This window comes from Anser anser (assembly GCF_964211835.1).
Source record: "Anser anser genome assembly, chromosome: 1".
Taxonomy (NCBI): domain Eukaryota; kingdom Metazoa; phylum Chordata; class Aves; order Anseriformes; family Anatidae; genus Anser; species Anser anser.
Genome location: NC_139720.1, coordinates 101,154,820 through 101,174,824, shown reverse-complemented (window position 1 = coordinate 101,174,824; position 20,005 = coordinate 101,154,820). Strand labels below are relative to the sequence as shown.

Sequence of the window (20,005 nt, the reverse complement as noted above, 5' to 3'; positions counted from 1 at the left end):
TCAGGCTGAAGCAAGAGCTGAGAGGTCCTGTACTTCTGTGATATTAAGCTTACACATGCACAGTCAGGTTTTCTGGAACAAGGAAAATACTTTTGAATTTTAGCATTTGAGTTTGGAAGCCTTGACAATATCCCTACCACTAATACCCCCCACTCAAAAGTGTGTATTAAGAAAAAAGAACCAAGAAATAGTCTTCCACATCTGTCCAGAAACCTTGTTACATGCTTAATTTGCTCTGCATTGCTTTGTAATATACAACATTTATGAATCCTCTCTGCACAATATATTGGCCTATTTCCTCCCACCCAGAAGCTGAACCAGCTTCCAGCATGGTGCTGACAAATAAGATATCTGGCATGGCTTATTGGCATCTCTTGTGCTTCCTCTAAATCTTTGATTTGGTTTGCACACAGTAGTCATTTCCAAGTGGGTTTATTCCATTAAGAACAATTTTTTTGCCTACTTTTCTACTCCCCTGCCTCCCAAATCCTCATGCTTGGTGTCTTGATGCTTGTAATATATAGTAAGTCTTTGAAAGGAGTCTTGAAAAATGGAAGTTACTTGGAAAAGTTAAAATGCTGTCTTTGTAACAACTTTTCATTTCAGGGCTTGAGTTGATAAAAATAACTCTTCAGATCATTGTAATGGCAAAAGTTGTGTGGGTGCTATAAAAAGATTGAAAGCAAATAACTTTTTTATAGCTTTAGATGCTGACTGGTGGGGCATGCAGCTGCTATGTTGCTCCACCCTGTCTGTTGCTAAGCTTTAATACCCACCATTTTTCTTCTCTATATTGATATCTAGGTATTTGTATCTGCTTTTCTCCAACGATGACCTTCTCCCGTTAGACAACTGGGTTTTTAACACAGAAGCTCATCCTCTGCCTGTTTTACATTTAGCAAACACCACACTTTCAGGAAATCCTGTTTATCGATAAAATCAGCTCTAAGAAGAAGAAGAAAGACTTTTCAGCTCTGTTTTGTTTACATGGACCACTTGAAACTTTAAGCAGGAGAGGAGAAAGACACTTGATAAATCCAGACCTCCGAGTCAAGTACAGGCGTGAGAAACAAAGCCCTTCAACATATAGATAAGTAAAACTGAAAAAAAGTTCTGTTTTATATATGACCAAAACACATTAGTGTGGTATTTGCAGGACAGAGACTTCACGTGCTTTGAACCCTCACAAGAGATGGAATCTACTGTTTAATATAAATGCAACAGTGTAAGGAAGAAGAGGTTTTCCTGTTCAGCAACAGAAACTTGCTGCTGCTGTTGTTGGCTGTTGCAAGGAACAGTACACCAGTCACCTCTTCAAATCGGGTGGGTTCCAAATACTTAGATTTTTTTTTCTTTTCTTTTTTGTTTGTTTGATGATGGCATGAACAAAGCAACAACAACAAAAAAAAAGCAACATCACTGCACCAGCAGCATCAGGATTTGAATTTTTTTTCTGTACCTGTCTGAATTTTCTAAGGATCATCAGTTTGTCCAGACTGGCAGCCATTCTCAGTGCCTCTAAACCATTAAAACTAAACTATAAAAACTATTGCCTCCTCATTTCCCTTTTCAAAACAGTGTTGAAAGCTCTGTGTTGTATGCTCACATCCAAAAAACAGTTAGTAAGCATTTGGTTTGTAGTTAATTGTCAGCAACGTTAGCTTAGTTCATTTGGCATGCTACAGTCACAAAGTGTTGAGCGTATTGCAGGGGTAGATAGGAGCCAAAGTTTCACTTCCTCACAGATTCTGTCACATGGAAAGTCTATATTCTCTTATTTTTTCTTGTTTCTTCTAGCCAAATATACAGAGATAACAACATGAGAAAAGCAGTCTGTCATGACTTATATAGCAGGGTATAGTATATGGCATTTAAAAGTGCTCCCCTTCTGCTAAGCAGCAGGAGCTTGTTGCTTTATGTTTTTCCACACAGTCCGGATTTTTCCTAAAAATTAACTTCCTTCTTTGGATACTATTCACAGAACCTTATTTGCAGCTTTGAAATCCTGACTTATTTTATTTCTGCATGGGACAGAAACCTAAAACTGCCTTTGATTTAGTTTACAAAACTTTTCTTCTGCTCCAGTGCAAAGCCAACATGATTGGTTTTGGAAATGACATAACATCTGAACATGACATAACATATGAATGGAAAAAGAAACTGTAGAGTCCCTTCTTCCTTTAGCTTATGAGAAATGAGGTGCTGTTACCTGCATGTTTTTTTCTTGAGTACTCCTAGTCTGGCATAGTCCAAATACTTTGAAATTAGGCTGGACAATATCAGTTAAGTGGAGTCTGCTTCAGTCTTCACATACAATTTTTGCTAAAAGAAATTTAGCCTTTTCAAGTATCTCTTCATTGCTTTTTTTTTTTTTTTCTGTTCCAGAATCCTTACAGCTCACATGATTTCTTTTATTCCCTTTTTAGCTCTCAAATTCTTTTGCCATGGTGACTGGCACCTTTGCTGAAAAAGAGCTGTGAAGTGCTTCTTCCCCTCCTAATTAGCGCACAGGTTGAATCTTTCAAAAGTCTTGATTGCGTTTTTGAACTGAAGTGAGTGGAAGAACTTTCTTCAGTAAGCTACAGAAGTACAGGATCAAGTCTAAAGGCACTAAGTGCTATTTCTCCCCCTCAAAAATGCTTATATATGAAGTTTTATATATAAAAGCTTTTTCTCTACATCAAATTGTAATATATCTGACTGTACTTTAAAGTAGGATTTCCCCTATAAAATTTTCCTTCACTCCTCTTTGATACTAATTTAGACATTGCATTTTTTCTTTGGTCGAGTGATGATTTCTATCAGATGCTTTTCTCCAGACTGTTCCTTTAGTTTAAGAGGAGGAAGACATAAAGCTTGGAAAACATTTCAATCTCAACATTTTTGCCTTAATACCAATTATTGAGTTACTGTAATTGGCAGCAGTATCTTAAAAATAATTTAAGATCTGATAAAGCAATTGATGTACATAATACTGTTTCAAGTAATTGCTTATTTAAAATTAGAAATAACTGGAAGTAAATGGAATCTTCTTACTGGTCCGCTTTTTCTAGTTGAGTATTCAATGAGTTACTGAAGAACTAGTCATTTTCCATTTTAAAGTTCAGATATGTTATGTTTTCAAATAGAGTTTTTCACATCCCATTAAAACTGTTATGAGTTTAAAACTGCACTATATTGACTTGTTCTCCTAAATCTCTCTAGTGCAAAGAAGATGAAATACAAACTACTCCATTTAAAAAAAAAAAAAAAAAAGGAAAAGAAAAGGCACTTTCCCCCCTAGCCCATCCCCATAAACTTCCTAATAAATGTAGATGTAGAATGGCTGCCAGTCTGTTCAGAGAAACATCAAGGACAGAATTTTGGAGTCACAGAAACAGCAAACTTATTATTATGTTTTCTGCTCTTCCACACCCCTCTTTTGAATTAAAGAGCAACTATTCACATTAATTCCTCCATGAATCCCAATGGGTTAACTCACTGCCACAAGAATGCTTGAATTGAGGACCTAAGCCATTTCATGTTATGGGATGGTATTTTTCTCAAAGCAGATGTACAGTACTGCTATTTCTTCTTTGTGTAGACAAGCAGCAGGTACCAAATAAAGGACACTTGTTTCTCATTTTCCAGTTAGCCCAACGGTTGTCAATTTCTACTCTATCACTCTAAAAGACAAACTGTTGTTTTCCTACAGAAGCTACTGATCTTCATAGTCTATCTAAAATAATGTGTTTTATGGACTAATTGCTGTGTCATTCATGAATCTCTCCATCCTGAGATTTCCTAGAGCAAGCTGAAAATTTGGAGGTAATGGGTTTTGAGCGAGGTGTGTGTAGTAACCAAGCATGGATAATGAAACTTCTGATTGAAGTGACATGTCCTCATTCAGAGTCCTTCACAAAGAAGTAGGTTTTGATCTGCAGAGTGGAGTTATGTGCAATCCACAGTTCAGACTGTTTTCCCTCTGGGTACAAAAGGTACAGTAGAATATTGTCACTTTCATTCTGTTGCTGCTGTCTTACATACTTTCATGAAGAGTGTAAATTTAAGCACAATGAATTTTTAGTGCTAGTTGTTTCTGAGTCTTGCACTGTATTCTCTAACAAAACAATCCTCATTTTCTTTAGGTAGGTGTCCCATTTAGCAATTTCTACAATACCTTCTCTTCTTACAGGATGAAATAAAGAACAGAAAATCATGTACATTATTGGCACACTGGATTTGGGCAAGAGCCAGGAAATCCCAGAATTGTCTATTTCCTGTGTGCATGCAGTCAAAACAAAGATATTCAGTTCTTTTCCTAATCCAAGCCTCAAGCTTGCCTGATATGCTAGCAGTAAATTTTTTTCTAACACTTTACAGCCTGACAGAAGCCAAATTTCTGCACTGATCACCTTGGAGCTGTGTGTGTCCTACAGTCAAGAAGTCAACGTCTTAGTTTTGTCCTCTAACTAAAAAGAAAACCCTTGAATGATGTTCTGGGTGTTCATTTTGCAGCACAACTAAATGCTTAAAGGGCGTATGCAAGATTCTAAATACCCTGGAGTAAAGGGGAAAGCAGATAGTATAGTTCTGGGTGCCAGTCACACCTTTGAGACTCCTTTAGCTCCTTACTACAAATTTGTGAATAACTGTCTTCTATCTTCCAGTCATTGAAATATACTTATGCAGTATTTTAAAAGATTTGAATACTGAGTAACTGGAACTTTAAAAAGTGAAAGCAATTACATGTTCCCTGTAATACCATCTTGTAAGATTAAAAGTATACCTTGTTTTGATTTATTCCTGAGCAAGGTTCTATTGGGCTGTCCTTTATGATCCCCCCTTTTGTCCCCAAGAATGACATTACAAATATAATGTTATAATGTGACTTTTCGCTAGTTTAAATGGAGAAGTGGTTAACAGCATTAACATTGAAAATTAACAGTGTAATCTGGCATCCACAGAAAATGGTGTGGCAGTTTACATCTCAGGGCTGTAGTAACAGGCTTTTAGCAAATTGAGCCTGTTATGTACACTAATAAGTCTAGTCCATGTTTTTAAGAGGACAAGTTAGAAACAGGCTTCTTGTTACCAGAGAAAAATGTAAGCAAGCTCTTGATCCATGCTGTAGTTCAGAGATCTGTTTACCCTGGTGAGACTTCCCTCTCTCACTGCTTGAATTTTGAGAAACAGTCTTCTGACTAAAGAGTTTGAGTTGCCATACAAAGAAGAAACCCAAGCTCTTTTGCTAGTTATGTGCGTACAACTGTAGCAGAGATGATAAGCACGAGCTGCTTCGGATGTTAGCGCATTCTAACAAACTGCTCTGTAATTGCCCAGAAAAGCTGGGAACCACCAAAGGAGACAGCTGACTTGTTACAGTGAATTGTTGCCTTTAATCCTAATCACTTGGTGGAAGTTGGATTTGCATTCTGCCTTTATTCTTGCTTTATCTAAAACTGACAGATTATTTTTCCTCCAAAATAATAAAAGGGCAAGAGTCTATCTTCTGATGTGGAAACTTTCTGACTGCCTCTGACCTGGAATCCTGCATATGTACTTTTTACAGATTAAAAATAATATTGTATATATTAAAAAAGATTGAATAAAGAATGTCTTTAAGTGAAGAATGTGGTTTTTGTGTCCTTTGCCTCCAGTAGCAAACTCCTATAGGTGACTGAATCTGATCCTATTTCACAAGCTTGTTTAGTGCTACAGCTTTTCATTCCCCTGCACCTCTACTAGGGACTTAGATCCATGTCACCATAAACACGTATCAAGACCCACTATTGCAAAATTAAGCCTCTGTACCCCTTGCTTCCTTTTAACAGGTCATTGTAGTGCTCAAATTTTTCTCAAGATGTAAACTACGTGTACAGCAGCTTAAGTATGCTTCAGTGTGCCATTTTGAAAGCCACCAAATCTCAGAAAATTTTGAGCTTTCTACCGTTTTGATACATTTGGGTGAAAGTTCAAAATTCTTTGTAATGAGGGCAAAGGGCACAGGTAGATGTGCAGTGTTAGTAAATAACAGTAATTTTCTTAAGGCACCAGGATGAAAACATATCTTTTCATGATACCAAATAGCCAGTGTACTAATTCTGGACATTTGTTCCTTCCTCTGTTGAAAGGAAGAAGGTCTTAATTGTATGAATGTTGTTCCTGGGGAAATGGGTACAAAGGAAATCTGCTCCAAGTGAGACTCTTTTCCCTGTTCATCTTTTAATTCACTGCAACTGCTGCTGTAGCTCTCTATTTTGCAGTACAGCAAGTGAATAACCAAATTTGCCTTCTGATTCCCATTAACTGTAGATGATTCTTACTGTCTGACATCACCCGTATTGCTCATGTGCAGTATCTCGTTTTTGTGGCATGCCATGACTACCATCCTGTGCATCCTGTTTCAGTGCTCTATATCCAGTGCTCTGTCTTCACAGCGTGCTTCTGCCTCAGGATGCATTGACCTCCTTCACTGCTAATTCATAAGAGAAAATTACTTCCAAAGTATCATAATTCACTGCAATACATGGAACCTGATACACACCTGCTTGTCCCGGTATGCCATCCAACTTGAAATCCAGCTATGCATTTATTTGTTGCTCCCTAGCTTGCCACATGAGCACAGCATGTTCACGATGCATCCAGTTTCCTACCACAGTGCCACTACCAACAGTTTCTTTTGCAGCTATTGATCTTCCTCTGCTGTGCCCAGCCCTGAAGTCACTTTACTGAAGGAAGCTTCTTGCATCAAAGCATGTCTGCTACATCTGTCCATGTCACACGGTCTGAGCCAATGAGCCCTAACTTTGCCTCCTGCTCTAGTAGTAACAAGCTCTCTATCCTTGTCTATATCGTTTTTGCAAATACTGAAGCCTTTATTACTGTACTCTTGGTTCTTCAAACAGGACCATGCCATTTGTGGTTGCATTGCATTGCCTCTGCCTCTTCGATAGCAGTGTTCCACCCTTTTGCTTCTACCTCTTCTGAAACACAGTCTGCACCTCTTATATCCTCAAAGCAAACGTACCTCTTTCATTTCTTCTTTGGTTTGCTGCCTGCATGTCACCCTCCCACCGCCCCTTGTAGCCTGTGATTGTGTGTGCTCCTTACTGGAGACCATGTGTCTTGCCTTTCCTTTGCATATTAATTACTTGTATTCAGAAATCCTGAAATGAATCTGTAAGGGGTTATTTTTAGCCTTCATCTTGTAGCTCTGGGAGTTGGCTTCTCTCAGTGCAAAGCCATAGACATGCTGTGTGCCCTGGAAAGGAAAGCTACTCTATTTGTGCCAGTTCATACGTGGGATGTGTGTTGGTGGCAGTGTTTGAAGGTACTTGGTGGTTTGCTTTTCTTTTATTAAATTGAAGAGCAAGAATCTTTTTGATGAAAATGTTTCAGGCTGAGCAAACTTCCATGTCAAAGGGTTTGCGGAGAACATTTACTAATATAGCCAAATTCCTTGCAGGCAAAAATTTAGAGAAGGAATTGGGGAGGAAGAAAAAGCAGTGTGTGTTCATGTGTAACAACAATTTCACTTTCTTTCTTTCTTATACGGTTTACTTTGTACAAGTAGTTATAGACAACAGATATATCTGTTACGAAATAAAACAGAAAGGATGAGCTGCTGCAAGACTAAGAAAATAGCACAATGAGTTGAAATTAGATCACATAAAGATCCATGTGAATTGTATTATAGCTGCAAAAGGAAGAATGTCCCTGGGTTGTTTCTTCCAAAAGCTAGTGCTGCCTATGTCTGCATATCCTTCTCTTCATCAATCCCCATTGAAGCTTCGGCAAGCAAGAAGCCCCTAAGAATATGTGTGAGATAGATATAGCAGTCCGCTACATCATGTGCAACAGAGGACTGCGTACAGATTCAGGGGGTGAGATGTAGGGAGATTTCTTATGGATTTGCTCACGAGGACAGATAGTCCCATCCATGGCTGGTTTGTGGATCATGCTTAGTGTTTCTGTCAATCCATCTGCAGAAATTCTAGTTTAACTACATGTGAGTATACTCAAGTGGCATTGATGATGCAGAATTATTTGGGATATCAAAGACAAATGTTTTCCAGTTAAGCAGATACAACTTTTTATGAGATAAATCATTCTCCAGGGGAAGGATGTATAGTATATCTCATATAGCTGATCTTCGGCAATTTATGCAATACTGCATCTTGATTAATTTGTCTATGACATTGAACAAAAGACCTGCACAGTGAAAAAGGAACTGGTTAAAGCAGACATAATGAAGTATAAAATGAAGAAGGAAACCTCTAGGGATATTAGTGAATGTCACTAAATCCTGGTATTAGGATAAATCTTGTGTAAAGGCAAGAAGTTGTTTTTTTGCAGCAGCAGAAATCTAGGAATGATTACCAATAAAGAAAATGTAGAATCAGATAACCTTGAGGCCTGGAAAAGCAGAAGACTGAAGAAATTCAAAAAGCCAAATGCAAACTCGTACCTCCAGAAACTAGAAATAAAACTTTTCACTACAATCTGGTATGTTGTCAGTTTGAAATCATGAACAGTGAGAAAAACTGGAACATATGGTCAGCCGTAATGACTCAGATCACCAATGCAAGATGGAAGAAAAGCAAGTAAAAATAAAGTAATGGTTGTGCTGGGTCAAAACTAAGGTCTGTCTAACCTAGCATCTTGTTTCAACATTGACCAATAGCAGATTCCTAGGGAAGAGTAGGGGGAAATATACATATATATATATATATATATATACACACATATGTATCAATACCTCACAAATGCACCCTAAATGATCTGCAGCCATCTGAGCCACAGGTGGTGTCTTGGTATTTAATAGCTCTTGACATACTGGAGTGGCAGTTGTTCACAGGGATTAGTCCAGTCCCTTACTGAATCCAAACCTTTAGTGCACAGAACAAGCTCTGCCAAAGAGCCTCGTGTGCAAAGTTAGTATGCATCGAAAGGGTGTTTCTGATGAAACTGAAAAATTGTTAGTGTACAAAGCCTGATCAATATATCTGAGATACAGTGTATGGTTCTGACTGCTCATAGTTAGGGGAGCCTGTCTCAGTGGAACAGATACAAGACATGAGTATTCAGGATTACCAGGGAATGGAGAGTTTGTGTGAAGAGAGGCAAGAAGAGTTTAGGCTGGCAAAATGGAAGAGTGACAGACGGGCTAATTGCTGTTTGTGACACATTAAGAGATTGATCGCCATAGGAGAGGAAACAAAAATGATACATCCAATACTTGAATAAACTTCAGCTAGAAATTTGAAAGGGGTTTCTGACTATGACATCCTAGAATTAGAAAATGTTGATCTGCTGAAGAAAAGGATAATGTAGTGTGCCTGCCTGCAATTTCAGGGACCTGAGTCAAGGATATAGGAGGTCCCTACCTGTCCTACTTTCCAGAGCTCCTTTGGGAGCTCTGTATCTAGGGCTCAATTTACAAAAGCCCTTTAATTTGTGTTGTCATTTGTTTCCAATGCAGTGCAAGTGTAAAATGTCATTGAATCAGAAAAACAGCCTTTCTCTTCAACATGGATGGGATTAATTTGTTCACATTTTCTTCTCTGAGTAATGATGAACAGAAAAACACCAAAATACTTGCTATTAAGCCTTCTAACATGGCTTTCTGTTAAGCTCTCAGCACTAACTTAGCTGTAACTGAATCAGAAACAGTTTGCAATGTGCTGAAGCACAGTGCTATCAACACAGGACACCAATCTCCTTTATGTAAAGATTTGTTATGGAACAAGGACCAAGAAATATGATACTAAAATAGAAAAGAGTGGCACAGGAGGAGTAATGTACTTTTCCACAAATAGTCCTTTGTGCAGTGATTTTTTGCAGAGCAAAATAGGTTATCATCCATACCCAAAGAGAAATACTCTCAAAGCTACTGCCTGTTGCATGCATTTATGTTCATTTTTGCCCCTATTTGTACCTGTAGATTACTGTTACAAGCTCATCCTGTCCTGATATTTAAAGTCCCTTCCAGCTCAAACCATTCTGTAATTCTATGAATCTATTAATACTTGCATTAATACTGGGCTTCATATATTGGACTTATCTTTTGGCTTTGTTCGTCTGAATCTACTGTACCTAGTAGGCAGCAGCCTGCATCAACAACCTTGCACTGCATTATTTGTGATGAAAATGCAGACTTTTTAAATACAGAAACTCAGCAGTCAGAATATTGGGCTTCACAGAGCAAGTGAGGGGAAACACTTGCTAAAGATACCATCTAGTGGTAGTATGAGGCAGAGACTAATAGTGCCCACAGATTGAGATTCTGTAAAGCAAATGTCAATCCTGTCAAGTAGCTGATCATAAACTCCTTCCTTTCCAAGCAAAGGATGCTACCGAGGAGTACTGGGTATCAGATCTCACTCTGCCCAGTGGGTCCTAGTTCAGGCAGTGCTGGAACACGAGGGAAATCACAAGTTAATTTTGGACTCACCACGTCGGTCTGTGACATGCCTTGTACAAAATACATCCCCCCGTGTAAAGACAAAGAGATCAAAATCCGGACCTGGTCATTATACAGGGATGTCATCCAGATATGCCTGCTGGTCGCTTTCTGCCAGCCTGTCCACCACACCAAATAGTGACCTCCTCTTCTAGCAGCCCAGGCTCTTACCTGCAGATGCATTTTAGAGGACAGTGCATCTCCTGCTTCCTGCTGTTCTCACAGCCCATATCCAAGCACATGGGTACTGACAGTAGGCCAGAAGAAGGAGATCCTCCATGGTGTTTATGTCCTCCAGTGGGCCCTGGTCAATTTGCCTTGTATCACAGTGCTTGTTTCAAGAGTTCATGAAGGTCCCACAGTGACATTTTTTTATTTCGCTTCCCTCTTTTATAGCAATACCATGGGCAGAGAGTACAAGGTAAATGAGATCATTGCAAAAGTAACTACTTTCTCTCTGTACATAAGTAGTAAATTAAGAGGGCTGAGTGCAAGTCCCTAGAAGCAACAAAACTTGAACAATGCAAAAAAAGTCTGCCTCAACCATTCTTCACAGGCAAAACCTACCATACTGTGCTCAGAGTGGAACAGCTTGTATGTGTTCATTGCTCCTTGTGGCCGACCAGGAAGGCTGCATTGCTCCAGCAATACCTGTGTGCCGGGGTTAATTTCAAGAACCTTATAGACAAGAGACATAAACTGCAAGATGGACCAAGAGAAGTGTGCCATGAGTGGCTGTCTAGAACATAGCAGTGGGTACACACTGTTTAATATGTCTTCAGCATTTAGAAGTAGTGTGCACAAAGGCCAACTGCATGTAAAAAAGTGTGCTTTCATCTTAATTAATGTTATTAATATTGATTAATATGCAATACCTTAAGTTGCATGTAGACACCTAGTGGGATTTTCAGAAATGTGTATATCTAGCTCCTGCTGAAATCACAACTTTGAAAAAGTGGAGGCACAGGAATATTTGAAAAAGAAAAAGCATGCAAAGAGAAATTGAAGATGCTCCATTCACTTATTTTTTAATGAGGAAGGGATGGGGTAATTACAGAGTATGTAAGTACTTACTCTGAGGGGAAATTCAGAGTTCTCGGAGTCTTTTTATTCTAGTACAGAAAGCATAAAAAAAAATCAAAATTCACATGCTGCAGCATGTAAATTTCAGACTGCAAAATATTTATATAAAACATAATGTTTCTCTATAAAAATAAATAAATACATTTTTAGCAGTGAGGAGGATTAATCACCAAGCCAAGTGGTATGTTCTTCTTCCTTTGACACCTACAGATGATTTTTCTGGATTATACATTTCAGTCAAACCTAAGTTATTAGGATCACTGGATATAAGGGAGTGAAATTCTGTGGACTACATTATTCAGGCAATAAGAATAGGTCATGTAATTGTCCCTTTTGGCCTACTGTAATATTTTTTAAAAGACTTGGATGGCTTTCTGAAGAGTATCACTTGGTAATTAATCTGAGGTGAAAGTGCTACAGCATCTCTTTGAAAGCAATAATTCCAAACTAGGCTGAGCCTTACTGAAGGAGAAAAAGTCCTTGGGAAGGGATATGGGTGAATCACTGGGTTTGGAGTATAATAGCTGGTTAACAAGCTACACAAACTCTACTGGGTATTGACACCTTAAAATTCTTTAATCATGTTGACGTTTACAAAACCTAAGAAATAAAGGCTCACAGAGGTGGATGTCTTCTCAGTATTAGATGGTAAAGACTCTTGAAATTGAAAGACTTGTGAAGAAATGCTTCTTTACATCTTTTTGGGAAGCTCTAAGTGAAGTTGCAACATGATGTGCTTGATGGATTCAAACAAATGATGCAGTTACAGAGGACATTTCAGAGAAAGACCACGCACAGGTATTCCAGACCAGACAATCGAGCACTGCTTGCACAGCTTCATGCATACAGCTTTCTTATTGGCATACCACCATCAGATACCAGTAGGAGTTCTCTGGAGTTGTCATATGTCTTCTGACAACAAAAGCCTAACCCCCCAATGTCCTCAGCTCAAACAAATCTTTTAAATCAGCATCCTACTGTCAGGAACTTCTTGCTATTTCAGATTAAAGCAAGCCTCGTATCTGCCTAATTTACACTCACAAAATTGAGTGGCACATGTTATGTGACCAAGCTGGAGATTTAATATATCTTCTTTATTTTTGGTCACTGTTTTTTTCCTTTAGATTGGTCTTGACTACTTGTAGTTAGTGTTTGCTGCTAACACTGGAGAGGCGTATCTTATTCAAGAAATGTAAGAATTTTAGTTATGTGAATGAAGAATGTCTTTCTAGACATGATAAACATAAGTATGAGAAAGAATTCCATGGCACTGCTACATATACAAATTTCAGTTATACAGTGGTTTTTGAATGAGGAGAAACAGATAATTCATTATAACTAGATGTATAAATCTGACAGATTTTTCAGTTTTAAGAGACTGTTTTTATTCTGGTTTTCCACATACAAAGGCCATACATAGTATTTCATGTGATTCTGCACCAAGCCTATGGGTTGAGCCAAAATATTTTTTTAAGTGCAGTTTGATTTAAAGATTGTAATCAGGAAAGTTAACACTTATTTTGTAATTTTATCATTTAGCCTGTATTAATACATTTATTGTACTATTGTGTAAAATGACAACTTGTAAATCAAATTTCATCATCATAAATCAAAACATTTATCATTGTTTAAAATCTGCAATACCCGCGCAGTGCCAATGTTAGGCTTGTTTGACAATATGGATTCTTCATAAAAACATGCTCCAAATGTCGTCCCTTGATTGTATCCTGTATTAATAACAGCATGATATTCCTTTGGACCAATGCCAGGCATGTATTTCCAATTTCCAGTATTGACATAATATCTTATATTGTTTGTATTCCTCTGGAACAGCTTCAGTATACCTACATTTATTAAAAATGTACATTAATAGCTCAGAGTTCCTGTCCATTTTAGTAACCAAATATCTGTTCCTCTCTAGAGACAAAATATTTAATAACAAGAAGTGAACTTTAAACTCAGTTTTTGTACCTGTTGGAACCAGAAATAATCCATTTTTCAGTAGCATTTAAGAATCACACACGTATCTTAGCCACTTCCCTCTTTTCTGGATGCTTGGGTAAATAAATACCTCTCCAGCAAATCAATCTTAACATTTTTTTCTTTCCCAGTGTGTATATATATATATATAAAATCTTTCTTAACGATTGTGATTCTGCTGAAATTGGAGTTTCATTGATAAATAATGGTTTGCTTTACTTATTGCCAATAAATAAATAAATAAATAAATTAGATAATAGTACCAGTCAGCAAACTTGGAAAATAAGGCTCTTACTGATTAGGTACATTTTGTAGCCACTTTGCTAAACTGATGTGCATAAGAGTATACAAACAAGTTACTGCAATGTAGACTAAAGTGTAAACTTGCAGCAAATCAGCTGCTGTAAGTAACCGTGCCTATGTCCTTGAAACGTACACCCTGAAATATCTTGATTGGTTTGTGTTTATTGTTAAGTAAGAATGAACACACACTAGTGATTGCAAAGTAACATGGTAACTTGCTCAGGTATTCATTCCCTAAGAGTTTCATACACTCACCAAACCACAGGATCACAGAATGGCTGACTTTGGAAAAGACCTCTGGACATTATCTGGTCCAACTCCCCTGCTCAGTGAGGGCCACCTAAAGCAGGTGGTGCAGATGATTCTGCTGATAACAACTTTTTATTGCAAATGCTTTGCAATTTGTGGCAAACAGCTGAACAAAGGGACAATACAGATGCAAACTTAAGGTAGCTTGTGGAGAATGACTCTTTGGGTCCATCTTTCCTCCCTACTTTCTACAGGATTTTTATTCACCTCTGCCTTCCATACTCTCCCACGGTCTTTAATTTGGCTGCTTGTAATTCCCATGATACAACTTTCTGCTCTGCCCATTTCTCACAGGAATGGAGTATTGTTAAGCTGAGGATGAAGGAAAGAAGCTGATGCTATTTCAGGAGTAGTGGAAGGTTTCCAACTGTTGTTAAACATGCTTTTTTACTCTGAAAGTGAAAGTATTCACATATTAAAATCTACCAGTACTGACTTTAAAACTCAAAACCCAGTCAGCCATATTCTCTCTCCTCCACTCCTTCTCCCACAAATGCTGGGGTATCTCTCAGTGGGATACCATGTTGTACTTCATGCATGTACTTCATGTACTTCATGGCCTTGCAGGCCACACACATTTACTGCAGGAACACAATTGCAGTCCTAGGCCAGAAATTGCTTTGATCCAGAGCTTGACTGCTGGAGGGTGTCACAGCTGGTGGTGTCATGAACACCAGCAAGGGTAACCCATACCAAAAGGTCCTGTTTGGTAGCTGGTTTGCAAGTCAGGGAGAAGGACACCCAAGACGGCCAAGTGCCGTGACTCGCAGGGTGCCACCAACCCTGATATCCCCAGGATGCCATGTTAGCCCTGGGGCTATCAGCCCCTGTCCAGCAAGTCCTCAGCAGGGCTGGTCCCGCGCTCTCCACAGCACTGCCCAGCCTGGCCATAGGCCCCAGTGAGCAGGCCCACCACAGCCTGGCCACAGCATGTCCCAGGGAAGTGCCTGGTGCCTGGGGCTGGGCCTCCTGTTGGCTGCCCAGCTCCTGGCAGGACAGAGGGACAGGCCTGGCCTGGGGGAGCCCCTGCTGATATCAGTCCAGGGAACTAACAGCCCTCCTGGTCTATGAAACTAAGAAACCCAAAGACAGAAATTGAAGCTTAAAATTCCCCACCACATGACAAAAATATGACTTCTGCCTCAATTACAAATGCTGTCCCCAAGACTGAAGCTGCACTGAGGCAATGCCCTGAGGGGCAGCGGAGGGATTTGAGGATTTCTTTGCCTTCCCTTGTGGCACAAACTTGAAGGTCTCCTCCAACACTAATGATCCTATGATTCCTCCACCACCTAGTTCTCCACCACCTCCTCCTCCTCCTCCACATCCACCGCCTCCTCCTCCTCGTCCACAACGTCCTCCACAACCGCCTAATCTTACTTGTAGACTGCCTCTTCCTTCTCATTCACCGCCTCTTTCTCCCCGTCCACTGCCTCCTCAACCTCCTCCACCGCCTCCTCCTCCTTGTCCACAAACTCCTCCTCTGCCAAAGCCTCCTCCTGCAACACAGCCTCCTCAACTTCCACCTCCACCAATGCATCCTCCACATCCTCCTCGTCCACGGCCTCCACCTCCTCCACCGCCTCCTCCTCCTCCACCACCTCTACCTTCTCCTATTCTGACTCTGCCAGTTGCAGTAGCATCTGCCGTCTCCCCTCTCCAACACTCTACCTCCCACTGCCACCCTTTGGCCCTTCTATAGGGAGGAGAAGACACAACCATTATTGATGACAAGCCACTTGCAAAACAGCTAACAATCACTAGCCAGCCAATCAGGGTATCTGCTGTTCAAGTGCGGATGTCAGAACACAGCAGACACCGGTGTGCAACGTTGGTGACGGAGAATTGTGGCTGTAGACTTGAGGGTGGAAATTCCTCAGCTTCCCATGTTTGTCACCATTCTTTCTAAAACACCACTTTTCCGTGCTCATCTTCAGTGAAAAGGAATTGGCAATTGATGCCCCAAGAGCCTTGCTGGGGTCTTAGGTCCCTCACAAAGGATGCTCCTGCCAACCCCTGCCTCAATTCCAAATGCTGTCCCCAAGACTGAAGCTGCACTGAGGCAATGCCCTGAGGTGCAGCGGAGGGATTTGAGGATTTCTGTGCCTTCACTTATGGCACAAACTTGAAGGTCTCCTCCAACACTAATGATCCTATGATTCCTCCACCACCTAGTCCTCCACCACCTCCTCCTCTCCCTCCACCTCCACCGCCTCCACCTCTTCATCAAAACTTCCTCCACCACCGCCTAATCTAACTTGTAGACTGCCTTTTCCTCCTCTTCCACCGGCTCTTTCTCCCCGTCCACCGCCTCCTCCACCTCCTCCACCGCCTCCTCCACCGCCAGAGCCTCCTCCACCGCCACCGCCTCCTCCACCTCCTCCTCCTCCACCGCCACTGCCTCCTCCACCTCCTCCTCCTTCACGGCCTGGTCCTCCTCAACCGCCTCCTCCTCCTCCACCGCCTCTTCCACCTCCTCCTCCACTGCCTCCTCCTCGTCCTCTACCACCCCTTCCTGCACCTCCTACTCCACCGCCTCCTCCTTCTCCTCCTCCTCCACCACCTCCTCCTCCTGCACCACCTCCTCCTCCTCCACCAACTTCTCCTCCTCCACCAGCTCCTAATCCTCCTCCTAGGAAATTAGAAGGGATTTCTTATCAGAAAGAGTCAGGGACTACATCATATTGAACGTCTCTTCCAGCCTTTATATTGCTATGATTCTACGATTCCTTTATCTCCCCCTTCTCTTCCTCCTCCTCCTCCACTTCTTCCCCTTGATCCCCTACCACCCCCTCCTCCAGCACCTGCTCATCCCCCGCGTGATCCTCCTCGGCCACCGCCGCCTCCGCCGCCACCGCCGCCTCCTCCGCGACTCGGCCGCATCCTCCACCTCCTACTCCTCCTCCGCCACCACCACCTCGTCCTCCTGCTCCACCACCTCCTCCTCCTCCGCCACCACTTCCTCCGCCTCCGCCACCAACTCCTACTCCTCCGCCACCACCTCCTCCTCCTCCACCTCCTCCTCCTCCTCCGTCACCACCTCCTACTCCTCGGCCACCACAACCTCCTCCTCCACCACCACCTCCTCCTCCTCCGCCACCACCTCCTTCTCCTCTGTCACCACCTCCTCCTCCGCCACCCTCTCCTCCTCCCCCTCCGCCACCACCTCCTCCTCCTCCGCCACCAACATGGCCTCCTCCGCCACCACCTCCTCATCCTCCGCCAACACCTCCTCCTCCTCCTCATCCTCCACCACCTCCTAGAAAGATGATCTGAAAGGTCTCTTCCAACAATAATGATTCTATGAATCCTCCTCCTCCTCATAGAATCACAGTATATACCCAGATGGAAGGGATCCTTTTGGATTATCAAGTCTAAATCCTCATACCACAGGTCTACCCAAAATTCCTTCAACTCCTCCTCCGCCACCTCCTCCTCCTCGTCCTCCTATAACTCTTCCTCCTCCTCAGCCAACACCTCCTCCTCCTCTGCCACCACCTCCTCCTCCTCCTCTACCACCACCTGCTCCCCTGACACCTCCTCCTCCTCCTCCACTACCACCACCTTCCCCTCCTCCACCACCAATGCGTCCTCCGCCACCACCTCCTCCTCCTCTGCAACCTCCTCCTCGTCCTCCTCCACCTCCTCATCCTCATCCGCCACCTCCTCCTCCTCCTCCGCCTGCACCTCCTCCTCCTCCACCACCACCTCATCCTCCACCACCACCTCCTCCTCCTCCTCCTCCTCCTCCACCATCTCATAGAAGGATGATCTTAAATGGTCTCTTCCAACAAGAATGATTCTATGAATCCTCCTCCTCCTCCTCAGAGAATCACAGAATGTACCCAGTTGGAAGGGATCCATTTGGATCATCAAGTCCAAATCCTGATAACACATGTCTACCCAATATTCCTTCACTTCCTCCTCCACCACCTCCTCCTCCTCCACCATCATCTTCTCCTCCTATACCACCAACTCCTCCTTCACCACCTCCTCGTCCTCCTCCTAGGAAATTAGAAGAGATTTCTTATCAGAAAGAGTCAGGGACTGCATCATATTGAAGGTCTCTTCCAGCCTTAATGTTGCTATGATTCTATGATTCCTTTATCTCCCCCTTCTCTACGTCCTCCTCCTCCTCATCTTCCCCTTGATCCTCTACCACCCTCTCCTCCAGCACCTGTTCTTCCCCCGCGTGCTCCTCCACTGCCACCACTGCCGCCTCCTCCTCCACCACCACCACCGCTGCTGCTTTCTCCTCCACCAGCACCACCGCTGCCGCTGCCTCCTCATCCTCCTGCTCCACGACCTTTTCCCCCTCCTCCTCCACGTTCTTTTTCTCATCATCGTCGTCGTCTTCGTCGAACTTCTTCTCGTCGTCCTTTTCCGTGTCATCTCTCTCCTCGTTTTCCACCACCTCCTCCTCCTCCTAGGAAATTAGAAGACATTTCTTATCAGAAAGAGTCAGGGACTGGATGATATTGTAGGTCTCTTCCAGCCTTAATGTTGCTATGATTCTACGATTCCTTTATCTCCCCCTTCTCTTCCTCCTCCTTCCCCTCCTCTTCCCCCTGATCCTCTACCACCCCCTCCTCCAGCACCTGCTCTTCCCCCGCGTGATCCTCCTCCGTCACCGCCGCCTCCTCCGCCGCCACCGCCGCCTCCTCCAACTCCTCCTCCTCCTCCGCCACCACCTCCTCCTCCTCCGCCACCACCTCCTACTCCTCCACCACCTCCTCCTCCTCCTACGCCACCTCATCCTCCTCCGGCGCCCCCTCCTCCTCGTCCTCCGCCAACACCTCCTCCTCCTCCGCCAACTCTTCCTCCTCCTCCGCCACCTTTTCCTCCTCCTTGGCCACCTCCTCATCCTCCTCCGCCTCCGCCACCACCTCCTCCTCCTCCACCACCACCTCCTCCTCCTCCACCTCCTCCTCATCCTCCGTCACCACCTCCTCCTCCTCGGACACCACAACCTCCTCCTCCGCCACCACCTCCTCCTCCTCGGCCACCACCTCCTTCTCCTCCGCCACCACCTCCTCCTCCTCGACCACCACCCCCTGCTCCGCCACCATCTCCTGCCCTCCTCCACCTAATCCTCCTCCTCCGCCACCACCTCCTCCTCCTCCGCCACCACCTCCTTCTCCTCTGTCACCACCTCCTCCTCCGCCACCCTCTCCTCCTCCCCCTCCGCCACCACCTCCTCCTCCTCCGGCACCACCACCTCCTCCTCCGCCACCTCCTCCTCCTCCTCTGCCACCACCTCCTACACCACCACATCCTCCTCCTCCTCCTCCTCCACCAACTAGTAGAAGGAGGATCTTAAAGGTCTCTTCCAACAATAATGATTCTATGAATCCTCCTCCTCCTCACAGAATCACACAATATACCCAGTTGGAAGGTATCCATTTGGATCATCAAGTCTAAATCCTAATACCACAGGTCTACCCAAAATTCCTTCACCTCCTCCTCCACCACCTCCTCTTCTGCCACCACCTCCTCCTCTTCCGCCACCGCCTCCTCCTCATCCTCCACCTACTCCTCCTCCTCTGCCAACTACTCCTCCTCCGCCAACTCCTGCTCCTCCTCCGCCACCACCATCTCCTCCTCCTCCGCCACCACCTCCTACTGCTCCTCCGCCACCACCACCTCGTCCTGCTCCGCCACCAGCTCTACGTCCTCCGCCACCACCTCCTCCTCCTCCTCCGCCACCTACTCCTCCTCCTCCGCCACCACCACCTCCTCCTCCGCCAATTCCTCCTCCTCCGCCAACTCCTCCTCCTCCTCCACCAACTCCTCCTCCTCCGGCACCACCACCTCCTCCTCCACCACCTCCTCCTCCTCCTCCGCCACCACCTCCTACACCACCACATCCTCCTCCTCCTCCTCCTC

The 20,005-nt window shown here is 43.4% G+C and overlaps 2 protein-coding genes across 2 annotated transcripts in view; one reads left to right on the top strand and one right to left on the bottom strand.

Annotated features, from left to right (window-relative positions):
• Positions 1 to 5,609, top strand: part of MAN1A2 (mannosidase alpha class 1A member 2) — a 141,963-nt gene extending 136,354 nt beyond the window's left edge. Inside the window, exon 13 of the mRNA XM_083852256.1 lies at positions 805 to 5,609. Coding sequence (XP_083708382.1) covers positions 805 to 937 — 133 coding nt within the window. The 3' untranslated portion in view covers positions 938 to 5,609. The remainder of the gene's footprint in view (positions 1 to 804) is intronic.
• LOC310893919 (uncharacterized protein) overlaps positions 3,161 to 20,005 on the bottom strand; it is a gene marked incomplete at its 5' end in the record, with an annotated part of 27,037 nt that continues 10,192 nt past the window's right edge. Inside the window, 2 exons of the mRNA XM_083823431.1 lie at positions 3,161 to 16,700; positions 18,053 to 18,545. Coding sequence (XP_083679557.1) covers positions 18,213 to 18,545 — 333 coding nt within the window. The 3' untranslated portion in view covers positions 3,161 to 16,700; positions 18,053 to 18,212. The remainder of the gene's footprint in view (positions 16,701 to 18,052; positions 18,546 to 20,005) is intronic.